The 24,513-nt window shown below is 39.1% G+C and overlaps 1 protein-coding gene across 1 annotated transcript; it reads right to left on the bottom strand.

The window, feature by feature from the left end:
• Positions 1-2,240: 2,240 nt before the first annotated feature.
• Positions 2,241-9,600, bottom strand: mpx (myeloid-specific peroxidase). The gene is made up of 17 exons (XM_022203885.2): positions 9,469-9,600; positions 9,304-9,369; positions 9,127-9,214; positions 8,805-8,980; positions 8,500-8,632; positions 8,031-8,157; positions 7,739-7,945; positions 7,295-7,652; positions 6,582-6,742; positions 6,239-6,497; positions 5,987-6,157; positions 5,669-5,906; positions 4,712-4,920; positions 4,516-4,547; positions 4,299-4,340; positions 3,750-3,833; positions 2,241-2,389 (listed from the first exon to the last, which is right to left on the bottom strand). Exons 2-17 carry the CDS (start codon positions 9,365-9,367, stop codon positions 2,381-2,383), a joined length of 2,358 nt encoding a protein of 785 aa, XP_022059577.1. The 5' UTR covers positions 9,368-9,369; positions 9,469-9,600; the 3' UTR covers positions 2,241-2,380.
• Between the last annotated feature and the right edge of the window lie 14,913 nt (positions 9,601-24,513).

The following is a 24,513-nucleotide window of genomic DNA, read 5'->3' as shown; positions in this document are numbered from 1 at the left end:
AAGTGCAAAATGACCACAAAAACACCTAAAATCACCACAAACAGACTGACAACGCCTCCAAAAAAGCACAAAATGACCACGAAAAGACCTAACATGCCCACAAAACATAATGAAGCATAATGAGCATAAAAAACAGAACTTTTTTAATTAAAAATGTATTCAAGATATATCCCATGGACGTCAAAAGTTCCTCAATTATACCCAAATCTCTACAAGAACAAAATAGTTTCAGAAGGTGGGATGACTTGCAGAGGCAGTTTTAACTCCTTAAGTTAAGCTTTTAAAAAATATCTTTAATCTGAAACATCAACTAAAATTTTGTCAGTAACAGCTGTGAGGCCAAACTGAACCAGCTCCAGTGATGACTGAGATTGAAAATCTTCAGAAATAAGGACATTTTCTAACTTCTCCTTAATCAAAGCTGTAAAACAGACAGCATCTATAACAGCCTTTCAACAGTGAGTCAGCAACATTAATTCCATTGAAGCAGTTCTGAAAATTCTCAGCTGTTCATGCTACTGAAATGCAGCTCAGCCATTGTTACATAAATTGTAGCCGCTACGTGACAAATGTTCCACGCTAGATAAACTTAAGCTGTGTTTTTGTATCAGATATGAGCAAGTTCTTCCAGGGTGAAACAAAGACATTTCTAAAATTAGTTCAGCAAACACAACAGCAAATGCCAGCAGATAAATGAACATGTTCATGACAGAGACCTTCTACAGCTGGTAAAGCAGGTTTAGCAGCGCACTGCCTCTTTAAAACGTACAAACAAGTGTAAAAATCTGAGAGCTGCTCCTTTCAGAATGAATGAAATAGGATTCATATGAGTTTGACTAAAACATTAATACTTCAGATGCAGCACTGTAAATGTCTAATTGTCAAAATTAAGTCAGTTTATTTGTTTTGCTTAAAAAGGAACAATGGCTCCATCTACAGGTGAGTGTAGCTGAATCCTTCATTTTAAGATCACTGCTAAGATTATTGTTATAATAAGATAATAAGAAACAAATTATCCAGTCCATGTAGATGTGCTATTTTTCAGTTTGGTTTACACCCGTTGGGATGTGGAAAAAAACAACAGCCTTTGCACGTGTTGATTCCAGATGCCTTAAATAAATACTCAAAGCCCTTTTTTATGGTTTGTGTCATGATTTTGCTTCTCAGAAGACACCTTTGAGTTCTCTCTACTCGGTTGTGCCGTTTCCATAGAGGTGCACGACTTTAAATTGTAGTTAAAAATGATCCCAAAATGACTAAAACTGTGAGATTCGCAAAGAAAATGCGCTGAAACTGTTCAACTTCTCTTAGTTTCTTAGTTTTCTTGCCAGAAATGAAGCACAGTGTCTTAGTTATACACTTTCATACCATCTTCAGGAGCTAAATAAGTCCAGTTCAACACCTGAAAATCAACTTCTAGGTAGTTTCCGTCGCTCTTTGTTTTGCGGTACACACAATAAATTCTTTATGACGCCTCATTAATCAGACACCATAAACACAGCGTTAGTTGCAGCTCAGTTATTTTATTAAATGCAAAATAAAACACAAGAAAGTGGCAGTAAAACAAGCTCTGCAGACAAAGCACAACACGCAACATTTTCAAGACACGTTTACATTTCATCAGTGCATAAACTTTTCATAATAATACTGGTGAATCCCATCAACAAAATGCTCACTTCAATAGACTGCATGCTGTAACAGTTCAACAAATTGGCTGCAATCACATTCAATGCTCATTAGGCTACGATTTGTTCACCTGCCATTAAAATATAAAACATGTGTACTGTGCATGGTGTGTCCTTGTCTGGCCGCAAAAGAAAAACACAAATGACGTTACAGTGAGGTGAAGTTCAGTGCAGAAGCAGAGGAATGAAGACAGATCGTAAAGCAGACAAACTACTGGTGTTTAGGAAAGTGGCGGTTCAGGCAGGAGAGGAAGTGTTTGTGTTCACGGGGAAGACCATGTGTCCTGAGAAGAAGCTTTTGGGGCTCAGACCCGCGGTCCCGTTGGCTGCTTCCAGCCACACCTGGTCTCCCGATTTGAGCCAGAGAACGTCGTCTCCTGTTGAGAGGTGGTGTCCTCCCCGGTAGATGTTGACGCTGCGCTGCATCAGCCGGTCGTTCTGCTTCAGCTCGACGTTTGTTGCATTGGTGGGGGACGAGCAGAGGAAGCTGAACTGATACACACCAGGGATGATGCACGTGAACCGGCCTGTCTGCGAGCTGTAGTGGTTCTGTTCGTTGTAGACGACCTGACGGAAATGAATGATTCGCTCTGAAGATGTGTTGCTGTCGCCCAGGCGGACCATGAAAGCGGACTGGGTCTGAATGGCACTGATGTTGAATGCTGGTCCAGGAGGGCCTCTGAGGCCGCGGGGTCCTACACGACCTGCAGGGACAAAAACACAAATTAAGTCAAGATGCTGGAAGAAGGAAGCTCCTGTTGTCTGGAACAAGTCGAGTTACTCATTCTGTAAAGTATGAATACTTTGCACTGTGCATTAGCTACTTTTCTGCATAAACTAGAACATGGGTCAATTATAATTGTGGGGCTTTTTGTATCATAGTTGACATTTTATGCTGTTTTCAGGCCTAAAACCAACATGGCCGCCTATAACCAAACACCACATGGTATTTTTACACAAAGATTCTTCTAAATATTATATAAACAATTGAGCAAAATTTAAAGTTATTTATAAAGATATTGTAGTAAACCTGTTGACATGCCACCAATCCACACTTGACTCACACTCTACTTTATATTAAATAAGTCAGAAAGCCTTGGAGTCTTTCAGTCTTTTCTTCAGGAGGAAATGACATCATGTGGAGCAGGTCATGTGATCTGGAATTAACACACTTCCTTGAGAGGTGTTTTTGTAATGGGGAACTTAGTTGAAAGTGATTTCTCAGACACAGATATAAGTACTTTTAATAAAAATGTATGCAAGATATATCCCATAGACTTCAAAAGTCCCTCAGTTACATATCGACCTTCGCTGGTGTTTGGGTGTATTTTTATGTTTTTAGTAAATTTTTAAAATCTTTGCTTGTTGTAACACTGCAAATATCCACACCGTGTGTTTGATAAAGGCTTTTTTGATCTCTCTTATTTTATTTAAAAAATTAGAAGGAGCATTTTCACTTTCTACACACCACTTACTTTAATGTCACCTCGAGCCAATCCATTCTTTTTGCCCCTACAATTTATTTTCACTGTACAGCTTTAATTCTTCTATTTATTCTACTTTTAGATATTTTATATGACGCTTTATTCTTTTAATATCCTACTTATGTCCATATTTAAGCTTCTTGATGCTTTCTTATGTAAGTTAAGGATGTGCTTTTCACTGATCCAGAACTTGATGCCTCTGTTGCCATATTTTTAAAATCAAAACTACACATTTATAAACATCACAATAACCATGTTCCCCATAGTTCAGCTGGTAGTAAACTACATTTGCATTTCTGATATTTGAATTTGTGTCTGCAGGCCCTCAGTGAAAAACTAAAACAACACATGAACCCAGTCCTTCTGTTTCCTCACTTATTTCTTAAAAATGTATTTAATTACTTATTAACCAGGCCTTCAGAATAAACTATAATTAGTATTTAGCTCGACTATCGTGTCCTTTCTAAAACCATCTGATATGTAAAGTGTCAGTCTGATGAGTTAAAGATCACATTTGTAAACGGTGTTGAAAAAGACGACATAATAAAAGCGACACAGTAAGATAAAGAAGTAAACTGACCTCGAGGACCTCGTTGTCCTCTAGGTCCTGGGGGTCCTCTTGGCCCTCGACGTCCTCGTAGTCCAATTGGTCCAGATCCGGAATCTAAAGAAGATACAGACACTAAATTAGGCTTCGTAATTTAACATTACTTCTAACAAATGCTTGTGCTTGTATCAGTAAATTTTAAATGGTTTCTGTTGACGTGAGGACCAACTTCACCAAAACCTCACAGCTGCTTGTAAGGAGTTGACAGTTTTCATCAATTCTCCACTTAAAATAACAAACTGCACATGTACACTTGAATTTCCCTCAGGATCAATAAAGTATCTATCTGGGTGCTGATTTTAAATCCTGCTGTTTCCAAATGAAGTTTCTTTTTGTTTTTTCATTTACTCCTTAACTTAGACTTTCAGAATGAATTTTTTTATTTTTTTTTACAATTTAACAACATTATCATGTCCTTAATAAAGATTTGACATCAATTAAACAGTATACGCTACTGGGAAGACATTCAAATGTATGAACAGGAGAAACAAAAGTGAGATAATGAGATAAAGGAGTAAATACCTCGTTCTCCTGAGAAGTCATAGTGTCCTCCTGGTTTGCATCCTGTGTTTGAAGAAGAATTTAATAAAAATGTGCTCGTATCAGTAAATTATCAACAGATAAATTTGGCACAAAGACCACCTTCACCAATATGTCAAATAGTTAAGAGAAACAGGTGTTACAGGATATTAATGTGCGTTTAAAATGTGACCACTACATGTTAGTGGTTAACACCGACCTCTCCTTCACTGACTTCCGCTTTACAGCCGCCTGCAAGATTAAACACCACAAACGAAGAGGAGTTTAGAGTTAAGTAGGGTTAGAGAAGAAAAACACAACACCAGGTTAAGTTCAGAATGAAAAACACAGTATGATCTGAGAGTTCCCCCCGTGGTTAAACAAAAGTTAGCTCCAGTGTGTGTTTTAGTTTTTACCAAAGCAGGGCCTCTCCCTCCAGGCCGACAGGTTCAGGCGAGGAAGTGAGGAGCATCGGACGAGGCGGTTCCTGCTGGAGATGACGCTGAAGGCGTCTCTGGGGACGGACTTGATGCCGGTGTTATCGCAGATGATCCTGGACAAACGGGAGAGGTTCAGAGCGGCTCGCTGCCTCGGGGTGAAGACGCCTGGGTTCTGGTACCACAGCCTGAGAGTTTGAGAGGGGGAAGGAGCAAATTAGTGTCAACAAAAACGGTAGCTGAAATGCAGCATTTTGGAGCAGAGTACACAGAGTCTGCATCTGATGTTTCATTTTCATGATATAACATTAAATTTATAAAGAATCAAAATGAATGGAAGTGCTTAGAATTTACCTATAATCTCAAAAACAACACAGATTTCACTTGTTTTTCTAAAAACATACATCTTCAGAGACCTTCTTGTCCATTATAAACAGTGTATATAATGACGTTTACTGAACAGGTGTGTTACACCAGTTACAGTTCTTTCCTGTTCCTAGAGTATCCAAAAAGCTATTCTTACAACAATAACCAAAAGGGAAAACATTAAAAAGATTGTATTCAATTTTTAAAAAGTAACTTTGTGCAAAAAATTCAATGCAAAAATTAGTATTTCCTATTTGAGTGACAGAAGTATTGCACAAATATGTCAAAAATGAACACTGTTTAAGGAGGTTATTCCTCATATTGTGATTTCATTTGAAGCCCAGATTCTTCCTTGTCTGATCCACAGAAAACTTACCTAGGAACTAGTCTGATTCGTAGACCCTGTAAGCTTTTACAACCCTGTCTTCATTCCACATCTTCTGGACATCTGGATTTCTTACTGCATTTTATTATATTATTTATATGAAATTGTTGTCTGATTGTGTAAAAGCACTGACAGGATGGCTGTTTCATTTCATTGCACTGTCATTGTCCTGTGACCGTACTGACCTGTCACCCTGACGGATCTTCTGGAACTGGCCTGCGATGAGGCAGGAGAACAGCGGTCCCACCCGGCCGCCCTTGACAAACGGCTCGGCTACACCTCCCAGCCAGATGTCGATGTTGTCGGGGGTCCCGTAGAGCTCCAGCAGCCTGCGAGCCAGGTCCCTGTTGCCCAGAACCTGGCCCAGCTCGGCCTCGTTCCTGGGCTGAGACAGGTTACAGAACTTTCGCCAGGCGTTGTAGCCTAAACAGGGAAACGTGGTTAATACATGAAAGTGATGAAACACTGGAAGAAAACAGGGTGAAAGTGAGTGAGGGATGTACCAGGGATGCCGTGGTCTCGTCCTCTCTGCATGTTGAGAGCGCCCAGATCCAAAGCCAGATGCTCCACGAACTGGAACAGCCTCTCTCTCAGAGCGTTCACCAACATGTGATCCTGGGTGTTGAGCTTAGCAGGACGGCCGATCAGACCACGCAGCAGAGGTTCAATTCCACCTGCAGACAGGGAAGGAAGAATTGGGTTGAATGTTTCAGGCAAAATAAAAAGGTGGCTGTGTTTTTCTCAGTTCAACTCACCCTCAAAGACAATTCTCCAGGGACTGAAGAAGGCCTTGAACAGGGGGACGCTGGGGAACTGAGAGTTCTCCCTGTAGTTTGCATCCAGACGGCCTAAGACTGGCTGGATGGCCAAGTGGGCGAAGCGGTAGGCTGCTGTTGCAAAGACGTTGGAGATGCTGGGGTCGACGTTGGGGTTGTAGCCGGGGTAACGGCCGAGCACTCTGCGCATCGCAACATCACCCACAATGTGAGGCAGGTAGTCTCTGAACACAAACACCTGAAAGACACAGAGAGGTTTAATGTGAGCAGACGTCTGTGGAGCTCTAAATATGACTGCAGACCGACTGTCAGGCTCAGCTACCTGTGTGTAAGCACCCATGATCTTTCGGGCCTCTTGGTAGAGCGTCTCACTGTCCCAGTGTGGGTTCAGTGTCTTCAGCTCACGAGCCAGACGGTTGTGTTCACGCATGAACAGCGTGTGAAGAGACGTCAGAGCGATGTTCTCGTCCACGCGTTCGTCACCTTAGAGACAGAAGTCAAGCAAGCAAGTGTTCATTTCATGTTTAGGGTTACATGTCTGGAACCAAAAATGATTTAATAATGCTCTATAGGTCAGTAATGAGCTGAAATATTAAGAACATTTGAATTTTCTTTGTTTTCTTTTCAAATATTTAATTTAATGTTTTTAATATCCTGAATTCTTCATCTGAAATGATGAGAATGAAACCATCTCCATGATTTTTTGAGATTTATACGTGCAGACCTGATGGCGTATTAGGATTATGATCCAATGATACAAACTCTAATGTGGGTATTTATTTTTAAACAACTTCACCTATGAAGCCACAGCTGACATTATTTTAACTATGTACCATTATATTATCATTCATCACATGCTTTAAAACATCCAGTTATTCCCATCCAATAGGAATTACAGATGTTGACACATATGAAGTACTTTAAACTTTCTAAGTGTTACCACAACCTGGCAGCCCCAAATTCCTATTACTACTCCTCTGGATTATCGCTTATCTAAAAATCAGTAATAATCTACTGATCTGAGAAGTGACTAACCTGCAATGAAGCAAGGAACCTCCCTGGCGTTGGTGTCGTTGGTGACTCTCCCACGAGTAGCACACATTTCCGACTTCATGGGGTGGAAAGGCAGCAGCTCGAAGCCGTTGTCTCTGAACTCTGTGTTGACGCGCAGCAGGCCGCCGTCGTCAGTCAGGTTGCGAAGGTACAGGGCCAGCTTATCCTCAGAGCCGTACACCTGGCTGAGGTCCAGGAAGGCCGTCAGAGCATTGATCTGCTCCCTCCTGTTGGGCTCGCCGCCAAAATTGTAGGCCGAGAATCCGGTTCCACAAGCAGGGGCGGATCTGAAGGATGGGATGCATTTTTCGTTGGACAGGCGAGGGTCACCGGGGGGAATCTGTTGGCAGAAAAGACAGGATGTGAACGAGAGAGGCGGAAGTAAACGTAGGGACTGAAAAGGACGTCTCAGCGTTCGACACCAACCGGGATGGGGATGCACGGCTCGGTGTTTTCACATTCCTCGGCACAGTTCACACCGTTGCTGAAGGATCTGATGCTGGGCGAGAAGGGGGTGAAGGTGAGGTCGTGGTCGTTCCACTGCCCGAACAGGGTCACCATGTGGGTGAACTCGGTGTCGTTGACCACGCCTGCATCTGTTGTTGCGAGGATGTTGTTGGACACCTGACGCACCTGAGAATGAAGGACGGTCGTAAAGTCTCAATCATGAATCAGTATTTATGCATATTAACCAGCGTCCGGCATCCTGAAGTCGTACCAGTGGGAGCAGGAAGTTGTTGAACGTTCCGTTTCGGAATCCTTTCGGTTCAGAGACACCGTCGTCATACTGAGCATCCAGCCAGCGGGTGAAGGGGGTGTTGGAGGCTCCTTGGCGAGGATTTTGTCTGAAGGCAAACCAAAGATGGTCATGTTTGGAAACGCTGCTTGAGAAACCACAGGGAAGTTTACACATCTTCTGCGGTACATGGCCTAAGATGTTTAGGTGAATTTCACAAGAGTTGCCTTTAAATGGAAGATGAACCTTTTCTGTCACAATGTCACAAAATCAATTAATTTTTGATAATAAACCTTACAATTATCTTTTTAATATTAAAATGAGTTTGATTGGCAGTTTTTGCAAGAAAAAGTAGCAAAATAAAAGATGCTTTGTATGTTATTAAGAAGTACTCGAGGAGTTGAATGAGCATTTAAATCTGTATTTTATCACACTTCAGTGATTCTCTTACAGGTTGTTGCAGACGCTGGTCACTGTGCGGTACTTGTTCAGATTTGGAGTGGTGCGGCAATCAGGACGACGGATTCGAGCTGCACATCCACTGATACTTTCAAGTGTTATCAGCTGTTCTTCAGTGATCAAATCTGAAAAGACACATTTTCACAGATTCATTCATACGTCTAATAGTTAATCACGGCTTTGAAGAGCTCCACTGCGGCCACATTGTGAAACAGAACACTTCACACCTTCAACCCGAACCAGGAAAAGCCGTGACAAAAGACAATGTGATCTCTGTGTGTTGTCTTTGTGTCTGACCTGTTGCGTTGAGCGAGCGTTTGTGCACACGGTGCACCCTGTCGTGCAGCAGACGGAGGGTTTGTGCCATGTAGTCTGCAGATCTCACAGCTTGGCGGGTGTCGCCACGAGGCTGCTTCAGGAGACGAAGGGCATCATGAGGACTCACCACCTCTCTGCGGACTCGCCTTAGACTCCTGGACGAACAAAAAGTCACACAGTTGAACGATAAAGTGGAGATTTTCTTACATTCAAATAACAAACAATGAGCTATGCAGTTGCTTTAATGAATGTCTTTTTATTGTGTATTTGTGAGGAAATAATGTGAAAATGATAAACTCACTCTTCTCTGGAGTATTTGTACGCGTCATCAACAATTTTCTTGGCCTCCTTAAAGCACTGCTGAAGGTAAGGACTGCCAGGGAATCCATCTGCGAAGAAATAAAGGAATTTATAATGCAACATGAAATAAAAACAAAATAGGAAAACATGAGAACTACTATAGAAACATAGAGCCTACCTGAAGGCTTAGAGTGAGCGGGCACCAGGCAGATGCCCAGAATAAAGAGGAAAGGGACACGCATCTCTGCAAGAATAACCAAACTAAAGTCAGCATCAAAACAAATTTAACCGCATTTGTGAAAAAGCGTGTACAGGAATGATGCCTTAGAAATAATCTTGTTACCTGTGTCTGCGCAGATGCCTGTGAAGGTTTCAGAATCTCTCTGAGGTCTGGAGTTTGTGATGCTGTGTCGAACATCGCCGGCCTCTTTTTATTCACTCGAGGCGGCGGAGGCCTCGCCCTCCTTCAAAAGCTACTGTCAGTAAAGTGCATTTCCTTCTTCCTTCTTGCTGGGTTTTAAGGAAAGGTTTTGTTTCTTAATCAGTTATGGCTTCTGGTCAACTGATAGGATCAATGATGTCATTCAGAAAGGCAATAAAGCAGAACTAGCACAATAAACACTTGGATTTAGTTGTAAGCATTTAAGTAATAAGGTGTGTTCATTCCAATTATAATGCCACTGTTGTCTTAAGTAATTTGAAGCTTGTGCATAATCCGATACACCTTTAGTTTTCTTTATATATTTTACTGTCGTCGCATGCAACATTTATGAAGCACCTATAATTTATGAATGAAAAATTAACAAAAAGAATAAGAAAACTAATAAAAAAGTAGCTGCTGCTGTGTCCTGCTCGTAGCATCGCGGTTAGGTGTGTTTTTTTGTTTTGTTTTATGGCTGCTACCGAGAAAGTATGCTGCGTATCCGACTTTTCTGATAAAGTTTACGATGCCACGCTGCTTCTTATCGATGGTGACGTCAAGAATGAAAAGCATGCAAAACAAGTGATTAACCATTTTGTTGCATGAGTTATATGTCACTAATTGTCTAATTTTATGCAGGATCCACGATACAGAAAAATAGAAATGCATAGAAAAAAGACATATTGTCACTACTTTACATTTTTGCTGTATAATTTCACCAAGTATATTCTCAGGAGAGCTCATATCATATTAAGAAAAACCAAACCCCCCTGGGCCACCTGTAGCTCTCACTCTGGATCGTGATATGAAATAAAGGAGGGATGCAAACCAGGGGAATTGTGACTTTTCTGTTCTTTCTCCTAAATGAAATCTGTGATTTTTGTTCTCCAGAGCAGAAATCACTTCCCTTTAGTTGTCACGTGGGAGAATTTGGACAGTTTTCTTCTCTGTTCCACTGCTTTTCCTATGTTGTCACACTGTGGCTGACAGCCTGCAGGGTTACAAAACAAAAAACTAATGAACTTCAGAACACCTTTGAAAAGGCGAAGCCATTCACCTCATTTTCTCCTGAAGAACTTATCTATTTCTTTAGTGACCAAAAATCCCTTTTGTTCCTTCTTGGCAGAATGAGGTTAGATTGTATTTACTGAAGGTGTTCGCCACAGAGAAACAGGCAAATAAATAATAGGTTGTATCTGTAAGTACACGGCTGTGCAATGAGGAAAAGGAAGGACAGACATACATTTACTTGAACCAGGTCGGGTGTGTGTGGTTGGGTGGAGATTCCTGTGACTAATGACTATTCACTGTCAGGGAAGGTTGTGGAAAAAACAAGGAACAGGAATCTGAGAAATAAACGACTAGCCTGAATAGGAACAATTAAATAATTATCTATAATAAAGTGAATGACAAATTCATATTACTGAAGCACAAAGCTCACTAAATCAGGGGTGTCAAACGTGCGACACACGAGCCAAACCCGGCCCTCCAGAGGGTCCAATCCAGCCCTCAAAGTGTAAAAATTACAGAGAAGACATTAATAAATTTAAAATAATTCCTAGACCATGACAAGTTGTTTTAAAGTAAAATAGGTTGCTCATTGTTCTTTTGTCGTTTATTGTCTTTTTCTCTTAAGTTTGTTGCTTGTCTCTCATTTTTGTCGTTTTGTGACTCATTTTTGTAATATTTTGTCGTTTTAGTTGTTTGTCTGAAGTTTGCTTCTTGTCTCATGTTTTTGTCATTTTCTGTTTCCTTTTTGTCTCGCTTGCGTCATTTGTCTATTTTTTGTTGTTTTCTTTCTCGCTTTTGTTGTTTTATGTCTTGTTTTTGTAATATTTCTTATTCTTTTAGTCTTTTTTGTCATTTTGTTCATAAAGTGAAACACTAGATTGCTTATTGTTCTTTTGTCACTTTGTGTCTCATTTTGGAACGTTTTGTCTTGATTTTGTTGTTTATTGTCTTTTAATTCTCTAAAGGTTGTTGCTTTTCCCATGTTTTTGTCATTTTGTTTCCTTTTTGTAATATTTTGTCGTGTCTTTTTGTCTGATGTCTGTTGTTTGTCTCATGTTTTTGTCATTTTTTGTTTCCTTTTTGTCTTGCATGCATTGTTTGTCTATTTTTTGTCGTTTTGTTTCTCGCTTTTGTTGTTTTGTGTCTTGCTTGTGTAATATTTGTTCTTCTTTTTTGTTGTTTTTTGGTCTTTTTTGTCATTTTGATCATTAAGTAAAACACTACATAGCTCATTGTTCTTTTGTCATTTTGTGTCTCATTTTTGCAATGTTTTGTCTTGTTTTTGTTGTTTTTTATCTGACGTTTGTCATTTTGCTACACTGTTCAGTTCCAAATCACTAAATGTTGTGCTCCTTTGCATACCATCTGTGATGTGTAAGCTGAAATGTGTAAATAATAAACTGAGGCATAATGTTATTGACATGTAACTTAATTTTCTTCACAAATTTCAGGCTGTTCATAAGGTTTTGTAAAAAAAAAACAACAACAACAACTATTCCTTAAATGTAAACATTTTCAGAAGGTATTTTTTGGACTAAAAAATGGAAAAATTTAGAGTTATTTATAGGTTATAACACTCTGATTTTACTGGTCATTTGAGATCAAACTGGGATGAATGTGACTCCTGAACTAAAATGAGTTTGACATCTCTGCACTAAATACGACAGAAATAACAAAATTAAAATAAAATAAAATACTATAAATGAAATAATAGTAAAAGCACACATTGGCAAGCTCCTAAATATGCATCAACACAACAATTTAACCACCTTGGAAAAAATTTCACACTATGGACAACATCTCCTGCACCACTTTGTTTCCTCTGATATTATTTGAAGACTCAGTTTGAATCGATTCATCCTCTGCAGTAGACTTCAAAAGTTCAAGAAAAGGTCGCACATAATAAACATGCATACAAAACATTGCATCCTGTGTTTAAGCAAGACATAAAAAGTGTGACCCCAAAAAAGAGGAAATTTATTGCATGTCTTAAGAAGTGACCCTATAAACTACTAATAAGTGAAGAAGAAGTGATCATGGTGGATTCATGTTGGGTGTACAGGACCTTTAAAATGAACAAATGCCACCAGTTTAATGAGGGTTTAATTTGCCTGTTTGCTGTCAAAGAAAAAAAAAGCCACTTTTACTGTTTGCAACATAAACTGAAGCATTGCACTGTCATGTCCAAATCCCTCTTTGAAGGAAGTTAAAAAGAAAAGGAGAAACTACCAGCAACGATTGAAATGTCGTTTTAACCTCAATGTTTTGCAAGATATCCCATTTCACCATGTACTGTTTTTATCTTTTTTTTTTTCCTGTGTGCTTTTATAATCAGGCTACAATATTGTTCAATAATGTGGACAAGACCGAATTAAAAATAGATTCAAATTGAAAAACACCTGATACACACGAAAACAATAGTTCTGTTGGTGACTGGCGTAATTCCCCCTTGTCCAGGAAGCAGAGCTGTTTTGGACAACGCGTGAGGTATTTTTGATAACAATAACTTACTATGCAAGGATACAAATCCGCCTACGGACATAATAAGGAAGTGTGAGCTTAGCGCTGGAGACAAAAATCTACAGCGTCTTCCCGCAGGAGTTCCCATCATGCAGGAGGTCTTATCTTAACGCCTCACTGAGGATGTTTCATTCGTCCAGTGTAAATGTTTAAACCTCATTAACCTAGTTTCCAAACACGGTCATTAAAAAAACAAGTAGGTCATAAGTTCATCCATGAGGGCACAAATCTAATAATTAAAAAATGAAACAGTATTTTAATAACATGAATTCTGCAGCAGCTAGAAAGCATGACAGTTAAATTAAAAAAAGCAAAATGAAAGTTTCTCATCCTGTCTGAGTTTGTGTCACCACGGCGACAGCAAAAATAACGAATGATTGAAATATGAGCACACGTTGGCTCAGTAGAGGCTCACGTGCACCATAAAAAACACGAATGTGTTGGCAATTCTTTATCAGTCACCAGATATGTTTACAGATACAGTAAAAATATATCAGGGCTAGTTTATGCCGTTAAATAAACAGCATCAGGGTCTGAAGTCGTGTTATTTAAGTTCAGTAGTGTGTTGCTAAACTGAAAACCAATTGGAGGAACATGAGGTCACGGCTAGTTTTTTCATTTTTATTTCCTTTTTTTAAAAGACAAAAAAAATGCATCTTGAAGTGGAATAAGCCTGATTTGAAAAGACAGTGTATAACATTCTTATGCCATTGAAAAGTCTATAAACCAATATATTACAGTCCCATTTTTTCATCCTATCCCTCCTTCACATGAGTATTTTAAGATCCTGGTAATAAAAAACAAAAACAAAAGCAGAAACTTAGTATTCTGTATTTACACACAGCTAATAAAACTGTTTTACACACATTTAGCCATCAAATGATGTGGAAAAATTGTTTTATTGAACTTCTTTATACCTGGAAATTGAACCATGTGCAGCTTCTGGGCATAGTTTGCTCCCGTCACATCATTGTTCACTGGGGTTTTGTTTTAAAAACTGCAATATGAAGCCCTGCACCTCTATGGAAACAGCACGGACACGGCGAGAAGTAAATTAGAAAAATGTCTTCTAAAAAATCCTGCTATCAACCTGTCCAACATTTTTGTAGGTGACTATAAATATTTTATGACTCACACTTTAACTTTGCTTCCATACTTTACAGATTCCCGTCTGTTCAGTGAAAACAAAGCCGACAGTTCAGCCGCGTTTAGCCGTAAAGTCCCTGGAATTATGTCAAGTCACTGCTGCACCAGGAACCACAGAATTTTATTTTATGTTGTTAGGGAATATGTTTAGTGCATGTTAAAGTTCATTTTTAAAATAAGTGATGTAGAATGAAGCGGTTTTGATTAAATATGACAATTTGAAGCTTAAACTGACTGAATGGTAGCAGTCAAAGCAGTATGAAATCTGATCATTCTTTCTGTTTTTACAGCTTGTTGTCGTGATAAATGGTGCAATTTTGACGTGGCGCGGTGAGACATGGCATTATAGACGGTGCACAGACAGTAAGGTGTGCACTTTCAGTAGGTTTTGATGTCATATTTTGTCTTGTATTTCAAGATGGAGTACAGTCAGTTCATAGTAATGCTGATTGAAATCCAATTGTAGACACAGAGCCAGATTTTACTGGATAAAATCTTTAAAATAATTTCTCTACTATCAATTAATTAAAAAATGTCCAATTATGTGAGCTGGCTCTGTCATTAGAGTGTTGTAATTCTTAAAAGTGAAACTAAACTATATTTTGTCACAGTTTTAACACATTCAAACATCCATTTTAACATCACAGTATAGAAGTTTGGTTGTAATGTGCCAAGCATATGGGTAAATGTGCAGCATAAACAAAAATTTCTTGGTAATTTCTGATCGCTGTTGTCAGCTCAGCCTAAAACAGCACAGTCATCCTCAGCATCTCCTGTCGTAGGCGAATTAAAGTTAGCACTTTAGCCACACTGAACTTCCCCTCGAAGAGACGAACTGGTTCTCGGACATGCAGGTTATGTCACTAAATGTGTAGGAAACAGTGGTGTGCAGAATACCAAAGGGATTTCACAAGTTCAGAGAGCACAAAGGAACAAGTACCAAGGTGGAAAGTTAGAAGGAAGAATGAGAGAGAGAAGTCTGATTCTCGGTATGTGTCATGGTATTCTGTCTATTATGTGCATTGTGATTCTCGGCAGTTACACAACGCTGCTCTATCAACACCTCTACAGTCTGTTTTTACTGTACCTTGAGTTTATTATAGGCTGTTTACTTCCTCACGTGATCAAAAGGAGCCATCATTTTCTGTCACAGATGGAACACAAAGGTAAATCAATTTTTTACTAATTTACAGTTTACACTTCCGACAGTGTCAGTCTTCGGAAACATGCGACATCCTTTCCTGGAATGACCCACTTACTTTATCATAAACTACAAGTCATAAAGATAAATCACCAGTGGGTACACAGAGTATCTTAAAGGAGTTTTGTTTTCACACAATAACTTTCAGTCCTCAACTAACCCTTCCGATCAAGTGTCTGTGTTCAATCACACCTACTGAAACTCCCTATGACAATATGAGGCGGGACAGTATGACAGTAAACAGGGATCATGGAAATAGTTAGATACAGAAACCATGTTAAACCTGTCTGACAGTGGCCATCACAGGGAACGTAAAAATAGTGTCTATCTTGGTTTGTGTTCCAGATAAATAGAGGATAAGTATTTAACCAGCAAATACTGTATATTTCTGAAAGTTTATTTTGAACATTTCAACATAAAAATAAAACAAAAGACAATGAATAAGTTGCTCAAAAAGGAGTGGGAAGAAGTCAAAGTTGATCAAGTCCCACCCCTTCTCCTTACACAAATGATTGTGAATCTATTCTTCCTGCTACTTTAAAATACTGCCACATATAAACAATTATAACAACAATAATAATACTAGTGGACATGATTTACAATGAATATACACTAATATGTCCATTTATATTTATACAAACAGACAGAGACAACAAGACCAAACCACAACACAAATGCAATCCTTACAGATGCATCAGAGGTGTCCAGATGTGTGTACGCGCTCTGAAGCATGTAAATGACGGCATCCTCAACACTGATGTTGGGCTGATACGCAAACTGTAAAGAATCCAGAAACTGTCGTGTTTGTTTTCAGAAGCCGTAGATTGATGGGTGTCCACCGTATGACTTTGGACAGTGCTACGTACTGCATAGAAATGTTTTAATGCAGAGGCAGCAGATGACATGGCATCGTGAAATGTGCTTAATCCTACAGCACACAACAGAAGAGAGCACACCTTCAATACTACTAATGTGTCAGATTATTCAAAATCTAATCCACTTCTCCACAATTACATTATTTCTAAGTTCACGTGTAGCGTAATTTCTGATATAAATAATCAAAAACTATTATTTCAGAAAGGCTATATTGAGAATACAGATCCCAAAGATGACCGGTGAACACCAGAACTTTCTCAATTTTGGACCTACGGTCTGTATCTGTCTGCATCATGGCTTCACGTGGAAAACAAAAGAAAAAAGCCAGAAAAAACAAAAATCTGAAAGTGAGACTTGACAAAGATATGGAACGATACAGGAAGATTGGTGAACAATTAAAAATATGTTAAAAAATGCCAAAAGAGGTACAGAATCACCTCACTAATTAGATGTACACATAAAATGAGGCAGCTTGTGCTACTTGAACAATCAAACTCTGATAAACAGACGGACAAATGCTACAGACGTGGCACAGGGAGTATCAATGGACCTAGATGTTTAGATGAAAATTTACACAGTGAGAATGACAGTACAAAACATCTTATTTGCTAAAATGCACGTAACTGAACCTAATGAATGGACACCATCTGCAGAGGTTGATGTTATGCACTGTCAATCTTATTGTATAAACTGTCAGACAAATTTAGATTTCCGTCGATAAGCACTGTGCCAAGTGGGAAGCATGGCAAAATGTGTTCCTTGAGAAACCTAATGTAGCATAAACTAGTGTTTGACAGGCATTCTGTATGTGTGTCGATCTGTTGGCAGATTTTATCAATGCAATAACATGACAATTGTGCAGCACGAAATTTTACAGGTTTGGAGTTGACCTCACAATTAAAAGATAGGTGAAGGTTGACCTTGAGGATATGTAAGTAATCATGCAATGGCTGGAATGGCTGCATATTGATGGAGTTTTCTGTTTGTCTGGGTACCAGAATAATTTTTACTCATTACAAACACTACCATTCAAAAATTAGAGGTCACTTAGAAATGTCCTTATTTTTGAAAGAAAAGCTTTTTTTTTTTCAATGACGGTAACATTAAATGAATCAGAAATACAGTCTAGACATTGTTAATGTGGTAGATGACTATTTTAGCTGGAAACAGCTGATTTTTAGTGGAATATCTCCATAGGGGTACAGAGATACATTTCCAGCAAAGCCCAAAGTGGTTTTACCAAACTGCTAGCTGGTCGTGTCAGGAAACGTCTTTCTACCGACCAGATGACCGTCACTCTTCCGTTCCTGTGTCAGAAACTGCCATCAGACCTCCAGGGATCTTAAAAATGAGTGAACACTGCGGAGAAATGTGATTTGTTCAGCAAGGACAGTTGGAAACCAACTTCTTGAAGCTGGTCTGAAGTCGCACAGGGCAGGAAGAAATCCTTCATCAAAGAAAGGCAGAGGAAAGCCTGGTTACCTTTTGCTGGGATTACAAGGATTGGACTGTTGATGATTGGGCTTAGGTTCTCTTCAGTGATGAATCCAATTTTCACCTGATGTCCACTCCAGCCAACTTACTGGTTAGGAGGAAGCCTGGAGAAGCTACAAACCAGACTGTCTGCCCCTACAGTAAAACATGGGGGTGGATCAGTGATGATCTGGGGTTGTTTCAGTTTGGGTGGAACAGGGCAAATCAACCAGGTCATCTACAGGACTACTCTTGAAAACAGTCTTCTTCCATCAGTGGGAAATCTCTTTCCTGCCTCCATGACTGGATTTTCCAACAAGACAATGTCCCTTACCACACAGCAAGGTCAGTTAAAGCCTGGATGGAGAACCAGAACATTGGAACCATGCCTTGGCTGCTCAATCACCAGATCTAAATCCAACTGAAAACCTGTGGAAAGTCATCAAATGCAAAATGGAGAATCACAAGCCCAAAAACAAAGCAATTTAGTTTGAATTAGTGCAACAGGAATGGGCTGCTGTGACAGCAGAACAATGTCAGAAGCTGGTGGAGAGCATGCCGAAACGCATGACTGCAGTCATCAGAAACAATGATTATGCAATCAGTACTAACTCCTGTGTGAATCATGAGACTAAAACAGAGAGAAAAGAAAACATGGAATGCCTAAAAGCAGTTTTTTGCAGTATAATGCCATAGGTATTGATGTAAGAACTGAAAGGATTTTCGTTATTATCAAGAAAATCATGGAAAATGTCTAGATATCAGCTCTTAAATCAAACTCTTATGAGCTATTTTTGTAGTTATCATTATATTCGTCCAAAAAAAATGTACCTTAAGTTGTACCAGGCATTAAAATGAACAAGAAACTGAAGAAAACAAGGGTGGTCTAATTGTTTTTCCATGACTGTAGTATCTTAAGGGCACGCGTGTTTCTTTTTACACAACAACTTTCATTCGTCAGCTAACCCTTCTGATCAAGTGTCCGTGTGCAATCACGCCTACTGAAACTCTCTATGACAATATGAGGTGGGACAGTTTTACAGTAAACAGGGATTATCAAAAGAGTTAGATATAGAAACAATGTTAAGCCTGTCTGGCTGATACAATAGCCAGTGGACATTATGGTGAACACAGAAATTGTATCTTTCTTGGTTGGTGTTTCAGATAACTGGAGGGTAAATATTTAACCAGCAAATATTGTATAGCATCTAGGTAGATCATTACACACAAGAAAACTGTTGTATGAGAATAAATACAGAGCTGGTTTGATGTTTGCAATGTAAAGTAGGGACACGGTTCAGTCTATAAGTGGCAACAGAGACAGCAGCTACCACCACAGAGAAGGCAAAGGCCTGACAGTGAAGCACGCAGATGGGAGTGTAATAACATGGGGCTATATGTGGGAAAAAAGTGTTAACGAAATTAGATTTATAGATGAAAGTATCATCACCAGGCTTCTTTTCATGCATTTTAACAAACTTTAGTCTTGTAGTTTGATGTCAAGAGCACAATCACTCTCACTGTATAAGCTGTCACGGAACCTTTGATGCTACGATATAAGATCCAGGCTGCTCATTGCACACAAGAAAACAGTGGCATAAGAGAAAGGCTGTTGTTTGACCTTTTCAATATGAAGCAATGTAAAGTTCAATCTGTATGAGGCAACACAGAAAGCAGCCACACTGTTACACGACACTGTTAAATTCAAACATTTTCACTGTACAGTGGCCATTTTAGAAGGTCCAAATTTAAACTAAGCTGAAACGTATACTTTGCTTGTGGCACATTAGTAATTAATGTTGGTTTCAATACTTATTTGCGAAATCTTCAGTTTGAGCCATCATTTGAAATTATGCAATCGGGTAGAAAGAAAGTAAAATACATTTTTTGTTTATCTGTAGCTAGACAGATTAAGTTTATATTTATGGAGTCATGTTCTCAAATGAATACCAGAAACTGAATACTGTGTTTGTTTTCAGAAGCCGTAGATTGATGGGTGTCCACTAGAGTTCCTGTATAATGAGAGTGGCGACAACTGGGGATTTGACGCCATTTTGTTTCCATTCACTCAATATGGGACGCGCAGCGCGAGGTGCACATTCACGAAAACTATGGATTGTTTACTGATTTCAAGACATGTTTTGGACAAAATGATTCACTGGCTTGTTTTGTCTGGATGTCCAAGGTTGGATTATGGCCGTTTTGTGGAATATTTTCATCTGTGACTAGTTTTGAGCCTTCAAAGGTGAGTTGTGCTGTTTACGTTATTTGCTGTTTGTTGGACAAATGTGTTCATATTACCCGCTGTGGTAATCACATCTGAAAGTGGTTTATACCGGCGGATTCATGAGAATCTAAGCTTTCCATGGGTGTATAATGTTTCTATCATCGAGCTTGCAGCTTCGGAAATTTAGTAAAATACGTTTTCCCGTCCGCCTGTACGGTGCTGCAGCTGTAAGCATATGGCTAACAGCATCCTCATGCTAACGGCGGCTAACAGCCCAGAAACAGGTGAACAACACGGAGCCTGTTCGGGTCATATGAGGCTGATAAGTGACTGCAGGTTGGACGGAAAACAGAAAATAGGAAACAGAAAACTGTCAGCTGTTTGTTGAATTGGAAATCATGTGAATCAACAGGGAGGCTGTTGTCGAAGTTCAGATGGGCCGCTGAAGTTTAACGGGGTAACCCGTTAAACTTCAGCGGCCCGTATTTCATGCATCTCCATGCATGAAAATGGTCAAAGTCAAAATAACCACAACTGCCTAAAATCACATCAAACTTTTCTATCTGTCATTCACCCGTACATCATAACATGAAAGTACATACATGGGACTAACCTGGCACAAAAATCATGATGAAGTCGGTTTAGATCCCACTCTCTGGACTTTATTTTCCCACAGTTTCATTCTTTCACTATTCCTGGGAAATCTAAACATGTGTAATCCCTTCCCCGATCGATTTGTGTACCCAAAGGCACAACAGTCCGTCATTTTTCAGGTATTTATGAAGCCAAAAAAGACCGAGAATTACTCTCTGCGTTGTAAACAACGTTAACAGGCATAACCGGCGCTCATGAATTGGAAACAAAATGGCTCCTATAGATCACGTGACCAAAATTTTTTGGACCCGTCATGTCGCCATTCTCATTATATAGGCACTCTAGTGTCCACCGTATGACTTTGGACAGTGCTATGTACTGCATAGAAATGCTTTAATGCAGAGGCAGCAGATGACATGGCATCGTGAAATGTGCTTAATCCTACAGCACACAACAGAAGAGAGCACACCTTCAATACTACTAATGTGTCAGATTATTCAAAATCTAATCCACTTCTCCACAATTACATTATTTCTAAGTTCACGTGTAGCGTAATTTCTGATATAAACAATCAAAAACTATTATTTCAGAAAGGCTATATTGAGAATACAGATCCCAAAGATGACCGGTGAACACCAGAACTTTCTCAATTTTGGACCTACGGTCTGTATCTATCTGCATCATGGCTCCACGTGGAAAACAAAAGAAAAAAGCCAGAAAAAACAAAAATCTGACAGTGAGACTTGACAAAGATATGGAACGATACAGGAAGATTGGTGAACAATTAAAAATATGTTAAAAAATGCCAAAAGAGGTACAGAATCCCCTCACTAATTAGATGTACACATAAAATGAGGCAGCTTGTGCTACTTGAACAATCAAACTCTGATAAACAGACAGACAAATGCTACAGACGTGGCACAGGGAGTATCAATGGACCTAGATGTTTAGATGAAAATTTACACAGTGAGAATGACAGTACAAAACATCTTATTTGCTAAAATGCACGTAACTGAACCTAATGAATGGACACCATCTGCAGAGGTTGATGTTATGCACTGTCAATCTTATTGTATAAACTGTCAGACAAATTTAGATTTCCGTCGATAAGCACTGTGCCAAGTGGGAAGCATGGCAAAATGTGTTCCTTGAGAAACCTAATGTAGCATAAACTAGTGTTTGACAGGCATTCTGTATGTGTGTCGATCTGTTGGCAGATTTTATCAATGCAATAACATGACAATTGTGCAGCACGAAATTTTACAGGTTTGGAGTTGACCTCACAATTAAAAGATAGGTGAAGGTTGACCTTGAGGATATGTAAGTAATCATGCAATGGCTGGAATGGCTGCATATTGATGGAGTTTTCTGTTTGTCTGGGTACCAGAATAATTTTTACTCATTACAAACACTACCATTCAAAAATTAGAGGTCACTTAGAAATGTCCTTATTTTTGAAAGAAAAGCTTTTTTTTTTCAATGACGGTAACATTAAATGAATCAGAAATACAGTCTAGACATTGTTAATGTGGTAAATGACTCTTTTAGCTGGAAACGGCTGATTTTTAATGGAATATCTCCATAGGGGTACAGAGGAACATTTCCAGCAACCATCACTCCTGTGTTCTAATGCTACATTGTGTTAGCCAATGGTGCTGAAAGGCTCATTGATTATTATAAAACCCTTGTGCAGTTATGTTAGCACATGGATAAACGTGTGAAACTGTTTGGGTGACCCCAAACTTTTGAACATGAGCATACATAGGACTTATTTTTGGTTTTGGGTAACAGCGTATAGTTTTCTGACATTAGCTGGTTCCTCTTGGATCATGTCATGCCTGTTGTAAAACAATCCTGGTGTCTGGTTTGACAGGAATCTGAGTTCTGCGCAGCAAACCACAAGGCTTGTGCAATTTTGTTTAAATCATCCTGTCTTAACTTTTAAAGTCACAGTGACTATTTTACAGGTATGTATTTAATCACATATTAATCTGAATTAATTAAGTTAATTGAATCCAAAGTAAAAAAAAAGAAGAAAGTATTACTCTACTCCAGACTGTGTAGAACTCAGCTGCCAGGCTTTTCACCAGGATGGTTGAGATTAAAATGAAGTTTGAAAATGGATGTGAGTACTCGTCAAGGCCTGCACCGAATAACAACTGATAACAGTGCAAAAACTCATAGATAGAAAAACCAGTTAGCAAATCAGTAGTAGTTTGTGGAAAAATAAAATTTACAAGGCAGAGTTTTTCTAACCTTTAGAAAGACTTGGACCATCAGTGGGGTCACCATGAATCAGCTCACACTCTTGGTCCTACCCTGAAAAAAGAAGTATGGAGATATATTTTATTATGTTTTATTCATTTGCTGTGAAATCAACAAACTGAATGAAACATAATTCAGCAGAGACCTACTCATCTAATTATCACATCATCTTGATACCACATGTAGTGAATATCATCAAACGTAAAGATTTGCTGCTGCTGCTCTGTTTTATAGCATTAAAATGTACTTTATCTTTGGGGTTTGTGCCCTTGGTCTAATGAAGCAAACATTCTGAGGACATCATCATGAACCCTGGAGAACGGTAGTGAGCACTAACCTGGTCAGGACTACCACAGTGAAGGCATAGTCCTGACAGCAAAGCACGCAGATGGGATTGTAATAACATGAATGCCTGTAATTTATCATCATAAGATTTCTCTTCATATATTTTAGTAAAGTTCAGTCTTGTGGTTTAATGCAAAGAGTAAGCATAGGTATTTTTTTGGGGTGCCATCTGTTGACTTCATGTACTGTTATTTTCACTGCATGAACTGTCAGCAAATCTTTAATTTCCATTGATAAACCCTGTGTCAAGTCTAAAGCATTTGCCCGTGTGTTTATCAGAGCTTGATTGTGAAAACAGCACTTCATAAAGTCTTTCTCTGGCAGTTGTTTTGCTTGTGGAGCCATGATACAGACGTGCAGGACGACAAAGCCCACAGGTCCAAAACTCACAAGGTTCTGATGTTGCTAACTATTATTCTAATCATGTTCATGCAGCGAGGCTAATTGGGAATCACATGTGTACTTGACTTTGTTTTAGTGATTTTCAATTTCTTTTTATTATTAGTTTATTGACTTGGCTAAAGTTTCATTTATTGTTGTGCAGGAAAAACCCTGTTTGGAGTACACTTCTGCCTCTGTAACTCAGCCTATACTTTCCACTTTCTTCTGTGATCTGCTCAGACGTTTGCCTCCTCCTTGTCAGAACTAAACCCTTCCTCTCAAGAACATGTTGTTTTATTTATCCTAACTTTATCTTCATTATTTGAACCTTTTCAGTCAGGTTAAATCTGTGCCAAGACATCTCCAGTTGCCTACTTGTGACATCTTTGCGTCACCTGTTACTTCCTTCTTTGTGGTTACTGAACACTACTTTATTCTGCGTAGGTGCGTCATGAATAGAGTCTCTACGGCTACGTTATTTTGTCTATTATGCGACTGACCTTAGTGGAATGACAACACTGAGGAGGTTCTTGTTGTTGAGCAATAATCATTACCAGCCGCTGGTATTGTTTTCACCTTGTCTGCGTGTTTCATCATGGTAAAATGTGTTCCTGGAGAAACCTATTGTAGTATGAACCAGTTTTTGACAGGCAGGTGTGTCGATCTGTCAGATTTTATCAATACAATAGCGTGATAACTGTGTGGCATACAGTCACGAAACTGTACAGGTTTTAAAGCAGAGTTGATCTGCCAGTAAAAACAATAGGTGGAGAGTATTTATGGACTTTGTGTTTTTATGTAATCGTGCAATAATGAAGTAATAACTGCTGAATCCTTATGAGTTGGAATGACAGAAAACTGAAGGTGGGTGTGAAAACTGTAGATATTATTTCAATTTTATATATAAAAAAAACACAGATCACAGAAC

Source organism: Acanthochromis polyacanthus, chromosome 18, assembly GCF_021347895.1.
Source record: "Acanthochromis polyacanthus isolate Apoly-LR-REF ecotype Palm Island chromosome 18, KAUST_Apoly_ChrSc, whole genome shotgun sequence".
NCBI lineage: Eukaryota > Metazoa > Chordata > Actinopteri > Pomacentridae > Acanthochromis > Acanthochromis polyacanthus.
This window is presented reverse-complemented; position numbering and strand designations above follow the sequence as displayed.

Bases quoted from the DNA above. Each gene is read 5' to 3' on its own strand.
- mpx (XM_022203885.2), bottom strand. From the start codon at position 9,367: ATGCGTGTCCCTTTCCTCTTTATTCTGGGCATCTGCCTGGTGCCCGCT. The intron at 6,743-7,294 runs GTTAGTCACTTC...TCTGTCTCTAAG, and splicing joins GGTTCCTTGCTTCATTGCAG to GTGACGAACGCGTGGACGAG. The intron at 3,834-4,298 runs GTATTTACTCCT...TATCTTCTTTAG, and splicing joins TGACTTCTCAGGAGAACGAG to ATTCCGGATCTGGACCAATT.